This window comes from Ahaetulla prasina, chromosome 5, assembly GCF_028640845.1.
Source record: "Ahaetulla prasina isolate Xishuangbanna chromosome 5, ASM2864084v1, whole genome shotgun sequence".
In the NCBI taxonomy this organism is placed as follows: Eukaryota; Metazoa; Chordata; class Lepidosauria; order Squamata; family Colubridae; genus Ahaetulla; species Ahaetulla prasina.
Window position 1 is genome coordinate 16,124,437 of NC_080543.1, and position 19,599 is coordinate 16,144,035.

The window sequence follows — 19,599 nt, forward strand, 5'->3', positions numbered from 1 at the left end:
CTACCATGGCCACGCCCACCCAGCCGGTCATTAGGACAGAGAACCAGTTGTTAAATTATTTGAATCCCACCACTGCAGGGGTCCTTATTCCATCCTGGACAAACGGTTGTCCAATCTTTTCTTGAACCTCCAGCGATGTAGCATCCACAACTCTGGGAGGCAAGCTTTTCAATTGATGAACTATTCTCACTGTCAGGAAATTTCTCCCTAATTCCAGGTTGGATCTGGCTAGCTTCCAACCATTGTTTCTTGTCCTGCTGTCAGGTGCTATGGAGACTAAATTGATCCTTTTTGTCTGTGTGACAACCCCTATATACTGGAAGATTGCTCTTATGTCAGGGAAGAGTTTTTATAATCAGGGGAAGCAGCAGGGTGAACGGTAGAAAAAAAAGGTGCTTTTTCATAATTTCATTCCTTTAATATTTTTTTTCTTTTTACATTTTTTTTAACCTTCTACCCTCTACAAAATGTGCTCAGGCTGGTTTAAGATTAGAAACAACCCAAAAAGTTGATAAAACCTGATAGATATTGTAGAAAAAGAGCAAGAATCAGCAGTGTCGGTGTGAAACAATTGAAATGGTGTAGAAAAATTACTCAAGAATAAATCCTGTTAAAAAAAGATACGTGTAGGACATCAGAGTGTCCATATGAATTTTAGTTACCCAAACTCCAAGAATTAATTGCCTGTAATGGTTCTTTATGGTGGCTCAGTGGCTTAAGACGCTAAGTTTGTCGATAGAAAGGTCGGCAGTTCAGCGGTTCGAATCCCTAATGCCACGTAACAGGGTGAGCTCCCATTTCTTGTCCCAGCTTCTGCCAACCTAGCAGTTCGAAAGCACATAAAAAATGCAAGTAGAAAAATAGGGACCACCTTTGGGGGGTAGGTAACAGCGTTCCATGCACCTTTGGCATTTAGACATGCTGGCCACATGACCAGAGGTCTTTGGACAGCGCTGGCTCTTCGGTTTTGAAACTGAGATGAGCACCGCCCCCTAGAGTTGGGAACAACTAGCACATATGTGCAAGCGGAACCTTTACCTTTTAATGGTCCATGAGTGAAATGTCATCCTATGGTTAAAATTGTGTCCTTGTAGTAGAACTGAACGAAGAAGATGAAATGTTTTAAAAAAATAAATAAATGGGTAGACAGACACGTTTCAAATATTACTTTGGTGGCCTCACTTCTTAACTCCTCACTGAACCTTGTTTATGGAGATTCTCAATCAACCAGGTCATGGTTGTCCCAAAGGTGCTTTTTTGTAAAAGGCCACTGGACTTTCTGGTTTGTTTCTTTTTCTTTGAAAATATTTCACTTCTCAACCAAGGAGCTTCATTAGTTCTACTACAGAACTGAAGAAGCTTCTTGGATGAGAAGTGAAAGCTTTTCAAAGGAAAAAAAACCACAAGAAAATCTAGTTGCGTTTTGGAAAAAAAGCTCTTTTGAAACAATCCTCACTGGACCAACTTTTATATAATATTTATTGATTTATTTATAAAAGTTACAGACCACCCATCTTACCTCAAGATTTATTATTTATTTATTTATTTAATCGTATTTATATACCGCCCTATCTCCCAAGGGACTCAGGGCGGTTTACAGGCACTAAAAACAGATAAATAGAATATAAATACAATATAAAACATTTAAAAAAACTTATTCTAAAGCCCGTCCAATTAAAAATAGAAATAAAACCCAATTTAAAACCCAAAATTTAAAATCTAGCTCAGTCCTGCACAATTAAATAAGTATGTTTTAAGCCCGCGGCGGAAGGTCCGAAGGTCCGAAAGCTGACGAAGTCCGGGGGGTAGATCGTTCCAGAGGGTGGGAGCCCCCACAGAGAAGGCCCTTCCCCTGGGCGTCGCCAGACGACATTGCCTCGCTGATGGCACCCTGAGGAGACCCTCTCTGTGAGAGCGCACGGGGCGGTGGGAGGTATTCGGTCGCAGTAGGCGGTCCCGTAAATAACCCGGCCCAATGCCATGGAGCGCTTTAAAGGTGGTCACCAAAACCTTGAAGCGCACCCGGAAGGCCACAGGAAGCCAGTGCAGCCTGCGCAGGATAGGTGTCATATGGGAGCCACGAGGGGCTCCATCTATCACCCGCGCAGCTGCATTCTGGACTAACTGTAGCCTCCGGATGCCCCTCAAGGGGAGCCCCATGTAGAGAGCATTGCAGTAATCCAGGCAAGACGTCACGAGTGCGTGAGTAACCGTGGATAGGGCATCCCGGTCCAGAAAGGGGCGCAACTGGCGTACCAGGCGAACCTGGTAGAACGCTCTCCTGGAGACGGCCGTCAAATGCTCTTCTAGAGACAGCCGTTCATCCAGGAGGACGCCTAAGTTGCGGACCCTCTCCATCGGGGCCAATGACTCGCCACCGATGTTCAGCCGCGGATTTAGCTGACTGTACCGGGATGCCGGCATCCACAGCCACTCTGTCTTGGCGGGATTGAGCTTGAGCCTGTTTCTCCCCATCCAGACCCGTACGGCCTCCAGACACCGGGACAGCACTTCGATAGCTTCGTTGGGGTGGTTCGGTGTAGAAAAGTACAGCTGAGTATCATCCGCATACAGCTGATACTTCACACCGAAACCACTGATGATCTCACCCAGCGGTTGAGATGATATTCACAGTGTAGTATTTTTTTTTTCTGTAGTCTTTAAACGTTGCTTGAAAATGACTTCAGCTCTCACTTTCCCCCCCCCATCTTTTTCTTTCTTTTTTTCTTTCTTTCTTTCTGCTGGGCCTCAGCTGAAGACCCTTTGTGCAACTTCTACCCCCCAAGCTTTCTCCAGGCTTCAGAGGTGGAAATGAGAGGTTCGGAGGATGTTGTCCCCGGCATTTTTTTACAGCGGTTGATGCAGGAGTTGCGCTATGGCAACCCCAACGAGAATATGAACCTGCTGGCTCTCCAGCACCAAGCTACGGGGAGTGCAGGGCCCTCCAACTCCACTGCCAGCAGCACCCTGTCTTCTTCTGTGGAAAACCTTGTGCCGGAAGACCCACAAATGGTCCAGCAGTCAGCACGGCAGGAACCACAAGGCCAGGAACATCAAGGGGATAATACGGTAATGGAGAAACAGACCAGAGGCTCCCAGCCTCAGCAGAACAATGAAGAATTACCTTCTTATGAAGAAGCCAAAGCTCAGTCTCAGTTTTTTAGAAGTCAGCAGCCTAGTGTTGTCGGGCCCAGTTTCTACATGGCCAGCAGCACTGGTCCAAAATCTAAAACGGAAGGTAGGCCAACTTTGGCCCGTGCCAACAGTGGACAGGCTCACAAAGATGAGGCCCTGAAGGAACTGAAACAAGGCCACGTGCGCTCGTTGAGCGAGAGAATCATGCAGCTTTCCTTGGAAAGGAATGGGGCCAAACAGCATTTTTCTTGCTCAGGGAGAAGCAAAGGGTTCAAATCCAGCGGGCCTTCCCCTTCCCCGGCTTCCAATAAAGGCATGGATCTGAGAGGACCCCCTCCCGATTACCCATTCAAGATCAAGCAGGGGGGCTCTCCAGGAAGCAAAAGTCAAGAGCCGGGTGTGTTTTTTAACGAACAACATTCTGGAACCATTCAAGAAATGACAAAGGCATCCTATTCAGCATCGCAGCCAGCGAGGAGCGAAGTAGCTATTGTCCGATATCAGGGTCCCCCGGAATATGGGATCACCAGGTAATTTTGAATATTTCTTTTGGTCTCCTATTGCAGGGGTCTCCAACCTCGACAACTTTAAGACTTGTGGACTTCAGCTCCCAGAATTCCTCAGCCAGCTTTGCTGGCTGAGGTATTCTGGGAGTTGAAGTCCACAAGTCTTAAAGTTGACAAGGTTGGAGACCCCTGTCCTATTGTAGAAAGCTCAGATCCTTGCACAGTCCTTCTTTTTTCTTCATTACATAAAGAATACCACATTGAATATTATAAACAATTCTTTTTTCGATAATTGAGGTAATTACAAGCTCTTTGCAATGGACCTCCTTTAAGTGTAAGTAATCCAACTGAAATGTATCCCTCTTTCTCTAGTCGTCAGTGTGCATCATCTTTTCCATCGCTGCCAACACCCCAGGAGCACAGCCCGATGTCCTCCCAGACCTCCTCGCTTAGCGGCCCCCTGCACTCCGCATCTCTGCCGCCTCTTTCAATGGCCACAGCATCCCAGTCTCTGCCCGCAACTCCGCCTAGTCAGCAGCCCCTCACACCAGATGCCTTCACGATAGTACAGCGAGCCCAGCAAATGGTGGAGATGTTGTCTGAAGATAATGAAGCCCTGCAGAAGGAGCTGGAGGGCTACTATGAGAAAGCAGACAAGCTTCAAAAGGTGGGTGGCAGGATAGAGAGGATCCAGATGTACCCAGGCGTGAAATTCAGCAGGTTCAGATAGGTTCTGGAGAACTGGTAGTGGAAATTTTGAGCAGTTGGGAGAACCAGCAAATACCACCTCTGGCTGGCCCCAGAGTGGGGTGGGAATGGAGATGTTGCAGTATCCTTCCCCTGGAGTGGGGAGGGAATGGGGATTTTGCAGTATCCTTCCCCTGGAGTGGGGTGGGAATGGAGATTTTACAGTATCCTTCCCGTGCCACGCCCACCAAGTCACGCCCACAGAACCGGTAGGGAAAAATTTTGAATTTCATCCCTGGATATACCTTACAGTGGCTATAGCCCATCCAACTCAAAAAAATGTTGGGCCGATTATGAGGCTATAGTGTTTTTTGTGTGTGTGAAATATACATTCAGGAGGCATGTATATAATTTGGAATTGAGACACCCACCCCCCCATCTCTGCCTTGTATACTGTAAATTATTTGACTTAACTCCCATTCCATTTATCTTCTTGGAAACGAATATTGAAAAGTGGGAAAGCATGTCTTTGTTGGAACGCCATTTGGCATCTCTTTTAGCTTCACCACCTTACCTTACTCAGGTGAGCTATGGCTCGCCATAACACTGCAGAAGACATTTTCTAGATAAACATGCCCTCTCGTACGGCGCCATTTTGTGAAGTGTCCATTAGCATATGCTCAAAACTTCAAAACGTGCCTACATGGGTCCCCAGAAGATGTATCCTGGTTATAGACCAGTGGTGGCGAACCTTTATGGTGCTGAATGCCCAAAGCGCGCGCATGCGCACCCCCAAAATGCAATGTGAGTGCCTTCGCCCATGCGCCCCACCCCCACTCACATTTTTGGCTTCCAGGTTGGTGCAGGAGGCCTTCCAGGCCCAAAATATGGTACGGGGGTATGTACGCAGTGCCCCTGTGCCCTGTTTTGGCTTCCAGGTTGGTACAGGAGGCCTTCCAGGCCTGGTGCAGGGGTGTGTGGGGGTGCGCGCATCCCCAGAATACAATGCAAGCACCCCACACGCATGCGTGGCAGAGTCCCAAAGACCAGCTGGCCGGTGGGAGGCGCGCACACATGCGTGGTGGAACTGGGTTGGGGCGATGCCTGACGTGCCCACAGAGAAGGCTCTGCGTGCCACCTGTGGCATAGGCGATAGGTTCGCCATCATGGTTGTAGACAGTGGCTGTCTAAGTGATCTGATTGTTCAAAGCAGTGTTTCCTCAACTTTTATAACTTTTAAGATGTCTGAGTTTCAACTCCCAATGCTAGGAGTTGAAGTCCAAATATATCTTAAAGTTGCCAAGGTTGAGAATAGAATAGAATAGAATAGAATAGAATTTTATTGGCCAAGTGTGATTGGACACACAAGGAATTTGTCTTGGTGCATATGCTCTCAGTGTACATAAAAGAAAAGATACGTTCATCAAGGTACAACATTTACAACACAATTGATGGTCAATATATCAATATAAATCATAAGGATTGCCAGCAACAAGTTATAGTCATACAGTCATAAGTGGAAAGAGATTGGTGATGGGAACTATGAAACAATTAATAGTAGTGCAGATTCAGTAAATAGTCTGACAGTGTTGATGGAATTATTTGTTTAGCAGAGTGATGGCCTTCGGGAAAAAACTGTTCTGGTGTCTAGTTGTTCTGGTAGGCAGTGCTCTATAGCATCGTTTTGAGGGTAGGAGTTGAAACAGTTTATGTCCAGGATGCGAGTGATCTGCAAATATTTTCACGGCCCTCTTCTTGATTCGTGCAGTATACAGGTCCTCAATGGAAGGCAGGTTGGTAGCAATTATTTTTTCTGCAGTTCTAATTATCCTCTGAAGTCTGTGTTTTTCTTGTTGGGTTGCAGAACCGAACCAGACAGTTATAGAGGTGCAAATGACAGACTCAATAATTCCTCTGTAGAACTGAATCAGCAGCTCCTTGGGCAGTTTGAGCTTACTGAGTTGGCGCAGAAAGAACATTCTTTGTTGTCCTTTTTTAATGATGTTTTTGATGTTAGCTGTCCATTTGAGATCTTGCGATATGATAGAACCTAGAAATTTGAAGGTTTTTACTGTTGATACTGTGTTGTCTAGTATTGTGAGAGGTGGAAGTATGGAAGGGTTTCTCCTAAAGTCTACCACCATTTCTACGGTTTTGAGTGTGTTCAGTTCCAGATTGTTTTGGTTGCACCACAAGGCTAGTCGTTCGACCTCTCGTCTATATGCGGATTCGTCATTGTCTCAAATGAGACCAATCACTGTTGTGTCATCTGCGAACTTCAGTAGCTTAACAGATGGATCATTGGAGATGCAGTCATTGGTATACAGAGAGAAGAGAAGTGGGGAGAGCACACAGCCTTGGGGGGCCCCTGTGCTAATTGTACAGGTATTTGATGTGATCTTGCTTAGCTTCACCTGCTGCTTCCTGTTTGTTAGGAAGCTTGTGATCCACTTGCTTGTGATCCACTTGAGAAGCTTGTGATCCACTTGAGAAGCAGTAATCCATAGGATAGTTAGGCTCTCGTGTAAACTAGAGGCAATTCATGTAGTGTAGTAGCATCTGGGAAATCTTCAACTCAAATCTCCCTTCAGCCAGGATTCTCCAAGGGGCCTTAGATAATATTCTTCTTCTTTCCTCTTTGTCGATATAGTTATTAACCATAGAATACCGGTCTGAAATTATTCCCAGTGCTTTATAAGCGGACAATATTATTGCAGTTGCCTGAGTGAGACCAGCGTTCAGAGTGAATTTCCGCAATGTTGTTTTGTAACGCCCCAGTCACCCTCCTGTCAGCCTGTTTCTAATGCTTGCCAAATTCTCCGCTGACACAGAGTGTTTATACAGCCGTGGGCTGTCGTAGGCCACAAAAGGGGTTCCCAGAATTTTCTGCCCTGAACCAGCTTTGGGAGGCTTGGCTTTGTCGCCTGGGCTGCTGTCGTTTTAACTTCCTGGGAAGTGTTCAATTTTGTACATTTGCACATATAAAACTGTAGAGTTCCCCCTCCCAAAAAGTTCAGAGCATATGTCTATCGACATAAAAACTTAATTAAGCTTTTAGCAAGTGGTCCATGCATAATGGATTGAGAGAGCAAAGTATTCTTGATTTGGAAATGGAGCTATAATTAAGTAACTTCGGATTCTGACCTTAGTGGTCTCAGGATGACAATGGAGTGTCATTTCTTCTCCCAAATCTAGTAAGTTGGTCTTGTTATATTGGTTGAATGATCAACTAATTTAGAGTTGGTTGATCATTCTGCTGAGTGCGGTTTTGAAGATATTCATCTCCTATAAGAACACCACCAGGCTTCTCTTTGCATCATTGTCCTAGTCAAAATAAAAATTAAGATAAAATAATAACAAAAAGATAAAATAAAATAAAATCTATATATATAAAAGCCAAATACCTCTCACTCATCACGAAATCTCCAGAACAGTAAAGCCTACAAACTTGAAATTTGGCACATATGTTCCTCTTGGCTTCTAGGTGCTCGCTAAGAAAGGATTTTTAAAAATGACCATCAGATCATTAGTATTTCATATATAGTATTATATTCATATGCTCTGATGCTAAGGAGCTAGACATTCTACTCCCCCTCCCCACCTGAAAGGAACTCTGTCCCAACTGCCAGTTGCCTTATATTAACACGCTCTGATGCTATCAAGTTACACATTCTACATTAAGTTTCAGGCTTTAAGTGTCAATTTATCACACCCAATCACATAGTTTCGTAGCGAAGCATGGGCATCCAGCCAAAAATAATAATAATAATAAATAAAATAAAATAATAAATAAAATAAAATAAAATAATAAATAAAATAAAATAAAATAATAAAATAATAAAATAAAATGGGACTCACGGCAGCCATAAACTACAATTCACAAACTGCAAGAGTTGGTTTCACATATCATGCTACAGTATCCTTGTATACCCACTGACACATAGCTATCATATTATTCTTTTTTGGGATAAATGATGTGTAAAATATGATAGAGAAGATCACAATCTCTGCCTCCATCACAGTTTTGGTCAATCAAAACTTTTATATTTGTTTATTTAATTATTAAATTTATTATTGAAGAGCCGTGGTGGTGCAGTGGTTAGAATGCGGTACTGCAGGCTACGTCTGCTGATTGCCGGCTGCCAGCAGTTCAGCAGTTTGATTCTGACCAGCTCAAAGTTGACTCAGCCTTCCATCCTTCCAAGGTCAGTAAAATGAAGGCCCAGATTGCTGGGGGCAATAGGTTAACACTGTAAGCCTCTGTTCTTCAGGCTTTCCACTGACACGCCCCAAAATTTCTCTATGAGTGGGAAAGTGATTGCTTTTTCAGCATTATTTGAATTATTTTTTTTTATGTTTGTGGAAGGATTCCCATTTGGACATGATTGTAAAAGAGTTCGTTTTGCAAAGTTACAGAAGTGGTACAGGGTTGGCAAGATTTCTAGGTACTGTATAAAATTCATCCATGGTTGACCTGCATCTTACTCAGCTTTTATTAGGATACCAATTTCTCCTTTATCCTAGTTCGAAATGGAAATTCAAAGGATTTCAGAAGCTTATGAGGACCTGGTGAAAATCACTACCAAGAGAGAGTCACTTGACAAAGCTATGCGAAACAAACTTGAAGGTGAAATCAGAAGACTCCATGATTTCAACAGGGACTTGCATGGTATGTCTCCTCCTCCTTCTCCTCCCCCTCCTCTATCTTATGATTTCTATGATCAAACTCTATGATCAACCCACCACAGTGAACTTCTTTCATACAGGTCCCTTACTTTGGTATCATTTTCTTTCATTTCTGAATTCACTCTTTTTACTACTCTTACATTCCGGTTTCTAATTTGTCCCTCCCAGGATTGTCACGAGGAAGATCTACAATCTTATGACCTCTGCCATGGTCATAGCTTTAGTAAATTCAGGTTTTCATTGGGTGATTTTTAGCAGGGGTCACCAACCTTGGCAACTTTTGGACTTGTGGACTTCAACTCCCAGAATTCAACTCCAAAAGTCCACAAGTCTGAAAGTTGCCAAAGTTGGAGTCCCCTGGTTTTTAGTAACACAGAGAAGGTGTAGGATAGGTTACCATATTTACCTTGTTTCCCTGAAAATGACCCAATCAGAAAATAAGTCCTAGCATGATTTTTTTTCTGGATGCTCGTAATATAAGCTCTACCCCCAAAATAAGCCCTTTAAAATTGTCAGCCAGACAGATGCATGTTAGTACTATATGTCTCCAAAAATCAGACCTAACCAGAAAATAAACCTTAATGCATCTTTTGGAGCAAAAATTAATATAAGACCCAGTCTTATTTTTGGAGAAACACAGTAGTTATAATCAGATTACATGTACCATGCCCTGCTAACGGCAAGGATGATGTTGGTCAGTTTTGGTACATTTTGACTAAGGTAAAAGGTAAAGGTTCCCCTCGCACATACGTGCTAGTCGTTGCCGACTCTGGGGGGCGGTGCTCATCTCCGTTTCAAAGCTGAAGAGCCAGCGCTGTCCGAAGATGTCTCTGTGGTCATGTGGCTGGCATGACTCAATGCCAAAGGCGCACGGAACGCTGTTACCTTCCCACCAAAGGTGGTCCCTATTTTTTCTACTTGCATTTTTATGTGCTTTTGAAACTGCTAGGTTGGCAGAAGCTGGGACAAGTAATGGGAGCTCACCCCTTTACACGGCAGCACTAGGGATTCGAACTGCTGAGCTGCCGACCTTTCGATCGACAAGCTCAACGTCCTAGCCCCTGAGCCACCGCATCCCTTTTACATTTTGACTAGAATGCCACAAGTCAGTGGTGGGTTGCTACCGGTTCTCCCCGGTTCGGGAGAGCCGGTAGCGGAAATCTTGATATGAGAGCGAACAGGTTCACTCCTAATGTCAGCTGGGCCCTCCCGCCTGCCCCCGTGCTATACCTACCTTTATTCCTTTGTTTTTAGCTCAGCTGTAAGGCGCGGCAGAATGGATTGCCATGCCTCAGCTATTTTTTTACTCAATGAGCTTGCGCAAAATGCAAGTTCGGCGCATGTGTGAGCGAAGCGAGCATTCGCCCGGCAATCGCGTGCAAAGTGCGTGCACGATGCAAACCGGTGGTAAAACTGGTTAGAACCCACCACTGCCACAAGTGCAAAAAACAAAAAAAAGTTTATTAGTTTATATAAAATATGCTTGAACTATTCTGTGGAGACTATGCTCTCTAATCTAGAATCCATCTCACAAATCAACTAGGAAGTAGAAGAACTATCAACTGAACGTTCTGTTTTAATTTTGATCCAAAATCAGACGAAGGTAATTTGGGGTAGAGAATGGGGGTATTGAGCAGCAAACACGTTCTTTATAAACCATAAGGCTTCCTGCTGACCACAGAGGTGTGTGCCTCCACTGATACGAATTGTGTGTGCATGGACAGTTTTTGCTTTGCAATACTCAGAGATGTTCAGGAGTTTTAAAAACGGAAATGATTCCACTTTGCCCTGTAAAAAACAGTAAATTGCTGTTATAGTTTAGTCATTTCTACTTATTGTTACGACAAAGATTAAGCATTTTAACATTGGCAGTGTGATTCTGGGGACCACACTTTGAGATTTGGATTGTTCATGGGCCCGTGGTTACTTTTCCCAGTTCTAAGCTATCATATTCTCTTCTATTTTGGCAGGCTAGAGGCCAGACAAATTACTCCCTGGCATGACTTTTAGAAAATTATTATGGATAACATTGCCTGGGCCGGGTTGCAGATGTCGACTTAATGGTTCCATTTATCATTGCGTGACCCAAACATGAACCTAGATTGCTTCTGATTTCAGTTAATTATATACAAGTCTTATTGTCTCCAAAGAAAAAAATTGTGACTAATACTAATTATGGTTTAGGGCAGGGTTATCAAAACTTGGCAATTTTGAGATTTGTGGACTAGAACTCCCAGAATTCTCCAGCCAGCATGGCTAGCTGAGGAATTCTGGAAGTTGAAGTCCACACGTCTTAAAGTTGCTGAATTTGGAGTCCCATGGTTTAGAGGTAACCAGAATTGTAACACATAGATTGAAGTTCTCCAGGTATGAAAATCAGAGTGTATGAGGGGGCATTTATATTGATGCTAATCCCCTGCTCGGGGCTGGAATCCATATTATAACATTCACGAACAACTATATGTCTGGCCTTTACACGTAGTCCTCTATCTACAACAGTTCATTTAGTGACCATTCTTCAAAGTTACAATGGCATTGAAAAAATTCAGATGCTTGGGAGCTGGTTCATATTTATGACCATTGCTGTCATAAATGCCTAAAAGAAGGCATAGTCTGACTGGATTTGGAATCTTTCTCTCTCTTATTTGACTAGCAACGGCATAAACTATTGGCTGCAGCTTCACTCCACCGTGGCTACTTTTATTTTTTTTTCTCCACAACTATTTCAAAAAAGAGGGGATCTGTATAGATTCCTTGGTTCACCATTTTTGTGCTCCCCAAAAATCTATCTTTGCCACAAGGTGACGAGTCACTGGAGGGGACATGACAGAAATAGGAAATTCTCTACTGTAAAGATTTTTTTTCTTGGAGTCCAGTCCTATTTATAAGCAGAAAGAATCTTTTGGCTTGCAGACACCAAAGTTAGGAACTGAACCAGCCTTTCCCCCAAATACTCCTTGACGTGTGCTGGGTTGAAGAAAATTGAGCTAGGCTGAAGAGACCCTCTACTCTTGACTTACGTCATTCTTCCTTATTCTCTCATATGATCTCGCCTTCCTTGCTGCTATTTAGTTTCTTTCTACCTCTGAATCACTCTTTTTAAAATCTATGCCAAACTTGTTAGCCTGCCTCTTACTGTTCAAGAATTCAGTGCAATACACATGATATATTTTATTCTTAAAATCTTTCTCCTTCCTGTATAGACCGACTGGAGACTGCAAATAGGCAACTGGCCAGCCGAGAATTTGAGGGACATGAAAATAAGGCAACAGAGGATCTTTATGCCTCTCAGAGTGAGTGCCGTGTTCATATATCCTGGATCTATACAGGAATGTAAACGTATGTGATTTCGCTTGATTTCTTAGCACCTGAATTTTTTTTTTTTCAGTTTTCTGTACTGTTTTTCTGGAGAGATTGTTGTAGCAGTTTCTGGTAGGGGGCTGGGGGGGAAAGTGGGAAGATTTTGAATATTTTAATGGAAGTGAAAATATATGAAAGAAAAACAGAAACCCACCTCTGATTTGCAAATTTCAGTTCTTCCCACCTTCTTGGTTCCTTCAAAATTCACGCAGAATCCAAAGTGGTGAAGCTATTAAAGGTGGTGCCTTTAGCAATAGCAATAACACTTAGACTTATATACCGCTTTACAGTGCTTTACAGCCCTCTGTAAGCATTTTACAGAGTCAGCATATTGTCCCCAACAATCTGGGTCCTCATTTTACTGACCTCGGAAGGATAGAAGGCTGAGGCAACCTTGAGCCTGGTGAGATTTGAACTGCCAAATTGCAGGCAGACGGCAGGGAGCAGAACTAGCCTATAGTACTGCCCTCTAACCACTGCACTACCTTAGCTCATGTTTTCTTAAGACGTGCCACAGATAATTGCATTCTTCATCCCCAACATGTAGATGCTCTCTGCATCAGCCTTATGGTAAATTATCAAAATGAAACTGAAAAATGAGCATTACCCACACAGGGATGGCTGCCATGTTGACTTTTTATTCTTCCTGGTCTCTGTCCAGCCCAAAGGAGACACTTAGAATAGAATAGAATAGAATAGAATAGAATAGAATAGAATAGAATAGAATAGAATAGAATAGAATAGAATAGAATTTTTTATTGGCCAAGTGTGATTGGACACACAAGGAATTTGTCTTGGTGCACATATGCTCTCAGAACCACAATGTTGAATCTTAAGTCTGCTGGACTTCATGTGGCCCTTGGAAGCCACTCCAGGGTTGCCATTAAGTTGCAATTTTTTAATGCAAAAGAAAGAAATTCTTATTATATACGTGAGGAAAAATGGCATTAACTGCATTTAATTAATTTTAATAAGAATTGTCTTGGGTCTGTCTGCATTAATCCCCTAACTAAGAGGTCCCCAACCACCATTAGATGTTTGCAACCGGACTGTGGAAAGTGGGTGAGCGCGCATGCGCATCTCCACTTGCATGAGCAGTGGGCCAGCAATTGCACGCACAATCCATTTGTGTGAACAGAAGGCTTGTGTGCTTGCCACTCATGCAAATGGAGCCGCGTACGCCCTTGCCGGCCGCTCGCAAGGAACCATCCCACCCTTCCAGTGGTCCTCAAAGCTGGAAAAGTTGGAGAACTCTTCCCTAGCCCACAAGTGCATCTCATTACCAAATACCAATATTTTTCAGAGTATAAGACTCACTTTTTTCCCCTCCTAAAAGAGGCTGAAAATTTGGGTGCGTCTTATACTCTGAATGTAACCCCACCCACCTGCTGGCCCCCACCCTTTGGGTTCTGCGCGTCCTCTTCCTGGCTGCAGAGATTTCTGCCAACAATGACTTGTCTTTTTGGGCTCCATGTGTCGCATTTTCAGCCTCCAAACGCTCCATTCGAGAGCCCTTCAAGGCTGCAGGGATCGCCAAAGCACATCGCCGCCAGTCGCTGCCTGAAAACGCAATGCATCTGGAGGCTGAAAACGCGACGCGCGGTGCCCAAAATGGCTACCTGGAACAGCTGCTGTCTTCTCTTACCCCTCTGCGCTTTGCCTGCTTTAGTCACTGGAGCTCCCTCCGATGATCAGCTGTGCTTTTGAAGCTGTTTTTTAGCCCCAACCAGCCCCAACCTCAAAACCAGCGAGTGAACTAATGTGCTGAAGTTGCCCAGGCTAAGGACTAGCCAGATGAATACCTGGTAGGTAGAATTTTTTTTTCCCTAGCTTCCTCCCCAAAAACTAAGGTGCGTTATACTCCGGTGCGTTTTATACTCCGAAAAATACAGGTATGCCTCCTATTATGATAATGTTAAGTCATCTTTTAAGATGCATTTATACGTAAAGAATAACATTGCACTAGGTGTGGGAAACTCTTGAGTATGAACTTTTGGCTCAAATTCATGAAGATGCAAACAAAGGAAATTAGAAACCAACTCATTAGTAGTAATGGACTGGTAAGAACAGCTTTCAAATCATCATTATTTTTCCTAAGCGGCAAAACCGACTGGTTGCTGTCCTCTTCTCTAAAGTTCCAAAAATAGATGCTGTGTGATGCTGTAGGAAGAATCGCAGAGGATGAATTTATCCATGCCTGCCCTACTTTTTCAGCCTGGCAAAGTAATGAAAAGATGACAACCATTTTGTCCTATTTCAGAGCATTAACGCCCCTGATTATCCAGGTTCTGTTTAGACATCATGTTGATTCTCCATTTTTACTTTTAAGGCTTATCATATTCAGTTCGGAAGCCACTTTAGAACAGTAGCCGTCCACACATTTTTATAGCTGGGTATTCTGCAGAGAAGTGTTATTTTGTCCATCCAGTATCAGTGGTGGAATGGGGTAAATGACACAATGGCTTTCCATGCGCTCTTCACCCAGGGTGCATGTTGGATTATAAATTTATAGATGTCTGCTGTACAATATTTTTTCATTTAATCCTGGCTAACTTAAAAGAAGCGAACTTCGTTTAAGGGTTAGGAAAAATTGCTAAATGCCCAAATAGTTTCTATGAACTGGGATTAATCAATGAAATTGCAGGATGGCAGCTTTGAAGAACACCAGCCTAAAAGATGGGTGCAATCAATTAAAGAGTGCAGTGCCTCTAAGCAGCTGTCAGCTGTAAGGTTTTGTCTGAGCAGGAGAAATTTACAGGCAGCTGTTAGGTATAAGTTGGGTTGACAAAATCAAAAATGAGGAGGTGATAAGTCGCCTCGGAAAGCCAAGGGAAATCATCAAAATAACAAGAAAGCAAAAAGTTAGAATATTTTGGGCATGTGATGCGACACCCGGAAAAATATGGCATATTTCACTTAATCCTCCAAGGAAAGATTGAAGGCAAATGAGGTCCAGGCAGAAGAACATCATGGCTTCAAAATCTAAGGGGCTGGTTTGAACAAAACTCAACAGCACTTTTTCATACGGCTGTTGATAAAAATGGGATCGCCAACATGAATATAGCAGGCGGAGAAGGAGGAGGAGGAGGAGGAATGAGCTAAATTTACAATTCTTACAGATAAACTACAAATCTAGGATCTGCTAGTAGACCCCAAACAATAACTGCAATAACTCCCCATTCATTGGGACTGGGACAGCCTGCCCTATATGGTTTGGCAGCACCACAGCCTTGCTAAAATATAATATTTATTATTTTCTTATGAATGAGGGCAAATATAAGTGTCCCAAAATAATGTTGCAGGATCCAATCTGGGTTGGTTACTGGGACCAGAGGTTTTAGCTTTCGGACTTGTGCTGGAGCCCATCTTCAGGGAATTTCTCTCTAGGCTAGATAGGTTCCAGCACAAATCCGAGAGCTTGGAAGACAAAAACTCTGGTCCTGGTGACCGACCCAGATTGAATTATTTTCTTAGCTGACAATGTTTACTGAAATATACGTACATCTATGTACACTTTGTACGTATATTTCAGTAAACATTGTATGTACACTTTAGGGGACACCGTGGCTCAGGGGCTAGGACGTTGAGCTTGTTGATCGAAAGGTCGGGAGTTCGGCGGTTCGAATCCCTAGTGCTGCCGTGTAACGGGGTGAACTCCCGTTACTTGTCCCAGCTTCTGCCAACCTAGCAGTTTCGAAAGCATGTAAAAATGCAAGTAGAAAAAATAGGGACCACCTTTGGTGGGAAGGTAACAGTGTTCTGGGCACCTTTGGCGTTGAGTCATGCCAGCCACATGACCACGGAGACGTCTTCGGACAGCACTGGCTCTTTGGCTTTGAAACGGAGATGAGCACCACCCCCTAGAGTCAGCAACGACTAGCACATATGTGGGAGGGGAACCTTTACCTTTACCTTTATGTACACTTTGCTAAAAAAAAATTGCTGGAGCTACCATGGTTCATAACTGAGTTGAGCTGTTGATCCCCAACATAGGAGTAAATGTAGTTCCTTAAAGGACAGATCATCCAAAATGCCACAGATGTTTGGCATGAATCCCCTATGTAATCCAGACAGATCCATGATACAAATAGCAGATAGAGTATTTCCAAGAATAGAAAGAGGATTATGAAGATCCTCCTCAGATACTTTATTTATTTATACTCAGATATTCACAGCCTTGTGAATACCATCTGTGGTGTAGCCTTGAGGTAAAAACAAAACTTGGTATCCTAGGTTAACTGGCAAGGTATTTCTATGCAGCAGCACCTGGAGTAAGATGAATATGTGCCCACTTTAGAAATTCTTCCCAAATGATTATCAGGTGTATATGACAGTAATATCAATAGCAGAAAACAGAATAACAGAGTTGGAAGGGACCTTGGAGGTCTTCTAGCCCAACCCCCTGCTCAGGCAGGAAACCTTATACCATTTCAGACAAATGGTTATCCAATATCTTCTTAAAAACTTCCACGGTTGGAGCATTTACAACCTCTGGAGGCAAGTTGTTCCACTGATTAATTGTTCTAATTGTCAAGAACTTTCTCCTTAGTTCTAGGTTGCTTCTCTCCTTGATTAGTTTCCACCCACTGCTTCTTGTTCTACCCTCAGGTGCTTTGGAGAATAGCTTGACTCCTTCTTCTTTGTGGCAGCCCCTGAGATATTGGAACAGTGCTATCATGTCACCCTTAGTCCTTCTTTTGATCAAACTAGACAGACCCAATTCCAGCAACCATTCTTTATATGTTTTAGCCCCCAGTCTCCTAATCATCTTTGTTGCTCTTCTCTGCACTCTTTCCAGAGTCTCAACATCTTTTTTACATTGTGGTGACCAAAACTGGATGCAGTATTCCAAGTGTGGCCTTACCAAGGCATTATGAAGCAATAACACTTATATATCACTTCACAGTGCTTCCCAGCACTCTCTAAGCGGTTTACAGAGTCATCCTATTGCCCCCAACAATCTGGATCCTCATTTTACTGACCTCAGAAGGATGGAAGAACTGAGTCAATTTTGAGCCGGTCAGGATCGAACTCCTGGCAGTGAATGGAATCAGCCCGCAATACTGCATTCTAACCATTGTGTCACCACGGCTCCTAAGTTAATTAAGTAAGATAATTAAAATATTGGAAACTTATCAATTCGTGGAGAGAGTGACTGTATATAAGAGCGGTTTGAATTTAAGCAGAGCACTTGGGCGTAAGCATATTTATTTACTGCTTTTTACAGTAAAAAAATACACGAAGCAGATCACAATAAACCTTCACTTATAATTAATGGTTGGAAAAATTGTAACACAAAATTATAGTGAATTTAAATTGAGCACAATTAAATGAACAGCAAATAAATATGTTTGAAATTCAACCAAAAAGGAAAACCAAAGTTTACGAGGCACAATTGTATTTAATATACTATGTGAGAGTGCAACAGCATAAATACTAGTTTGGACTATAGGACTAGTTTGTGGTTGGTTCAGAGAAGGCTGGAAGCAAGAAAGTAAAATGGAGGGAGAACTTGCAATAATTTTCTCAGTGTTCCCCTCCCTTAAATTTGGATGCTAAGGCTTGGCTTTATCTGTTTCTATTTTGAGCATAACTGATAACAGTGAGCCTAAATAGAATTCAGTTTAATTTTTTCTCCTTTTTATGTTTGAGGATGTAAAACATATGCTTTGCAGTAAAATAGATTTAGTTTTGTATATGTATTGTATGTAAATATTGAAAATATTTGTGCCAGCTTATTCTTGTTTGGCAAGGATCCACTTAGAATACTTTGAGTGCAGTTCTGGGACAGTTTAAAAATGGCATTGAGTAGTTGGAGTGAGTTTGGATGATAGTGATTGGGAGACAGTGACTGGGAACCAGGTCTTATGAAAAACAACTAAAACAGTGTTTCTCAGCATTGGCAACTTGAAGATGTGTGGACTCCAACTCCCAGAATTCCCTAGCCAACTTTGGAATTTCGGGAGCTGAAGTCCACACATCTCCAAGTTGCCAAGGTTGAGAAACACTGAGCTAAAGAAACTGGATATGTTAGAAGATTGAGATGAGATTGATTATCAATCTTCAAACATCTTATTGTTTGTCAAATAAATTTGCAGTTGGCTTGTTTTGGGTTCTGGGGTTGGATCAAAACAAATTGGTTGAAACTAGAGAGAAGTAGACTTGGGTCAGATAACAGGAGGAATTTCCTGATAGTTAAGACAAGGGGTGGGATTCAGGTGGTTTAGACTGGTTCGGGCGAACCAGATGTTAATTTTAATCTGGTTCGCCAAACCGATTGTTCCAAGGACTGGCTAATCCCGCCCCTCCCCTCCCAGGAGTCTCCACGCAGCCATTTTGGATTCCAGGTAAATGCAGGGCACGTGCGAAGGCTCTGGGAGGACAAAAAGGGTCTACCGGAAGTACCGGAAGTCAGGAAATGGGCTATTTTCGCCTTCCTGGAGGCTCGAAGAAAGCCACTGGAGCCTAGGGAGGGCGAAAAATGGGCCTACCGGAAATCTGGAAACTACCCCATTTACAGCCTCTGGAGGGCCTCTGGAGCCCGGGGGAGGCCGTTTTTGCCTTCCTGAAGGCTCCAGGAAAGCCTCTGGAGCCTGGGGAAGGCGAAAAATGGGCCTACTGGAAGTCCAGAAACAGGCCCATTTCCGGCCTCTGGAGGACCTCTGGAGCCTGGGAAGGGTGAAACCCCACTCCCACCATGGTGCAGGAAGCCAAGTAGGCCACGCCCACCCAGCAACCAGGCAGTGAAGCAGTTGCTGAAATTTTTCAATCCCACTCCTGGAAAGAAAGTGGAATATATTGCCTCATAAAGTGCTACGTTCCTCTTCTGTGGACATCTTTGATCAGAGGCTGAATTACCATCTGTTTGAAATACTATAGAAGATTCTGCACTGACATTTGATTAGAGGTCTTGTGACGTTCCTTCCAACCCACGTCTTGATTCTGTGAACTGAAGTCTGACATATTTTGCAGGCCACCAAGTTCAGAAAAGCTTATGACACAGTAGATCCTTTTTTTCCTCTTTGTGATCTGATGTGGTCCTTTCCTTGTCCTTTGTTTTTTTGCAGAATAGAGGGAAAGTATGGAGGAAAAAAACATATAGGTATTTGTGCCTCCCTGTCAGCAATTTAGTGAACGTTTTACTGTTCCTTAACTTCCCTGAAGAATCTTTATCAGAATCTCAAGGACTCCACACAAGTGTTTCCTGGAGAACGAACAGGCAGAA

The 19,599-nt window shown here is 43.2% G+C and overlaps 1 protein-coding gene across 4 annotated transcripts in view; it reads left to right on the plus strand.

Annotated features, from left to right (window-relative positions):
- AMOTL1 (angiomotin like 1) overlaps positions 1–19,599 on the plus strand; it is a 118,329-nt gene that overhangs the window by 68,415 nt on the left and 30,315 nt on the right. For all 4 annotated transcript variants that reach the window (XM_058184902.1, XM_058184901.1, XM_058184903.1 and 1 more), the window contains 4 exons: positions 2,753–3,665; positions 4,014–4,308; positions 8,853–8,997; positions 12,218–12,307. In XM_058184902.1, coding sequence (XP_058040885.1) covers positions 2,753–3,665; positions 4,014–4,308; positions 8,853–8,997; positions 12,218–12,307 — 1,443 coding nt within the window. The remainder of the gene's footprint in view (positions 1–2,752; positions 3,666–4,013; positions 4,309–8,852; positions 8,998–12,217; positions 12,308–19,599) is intronic.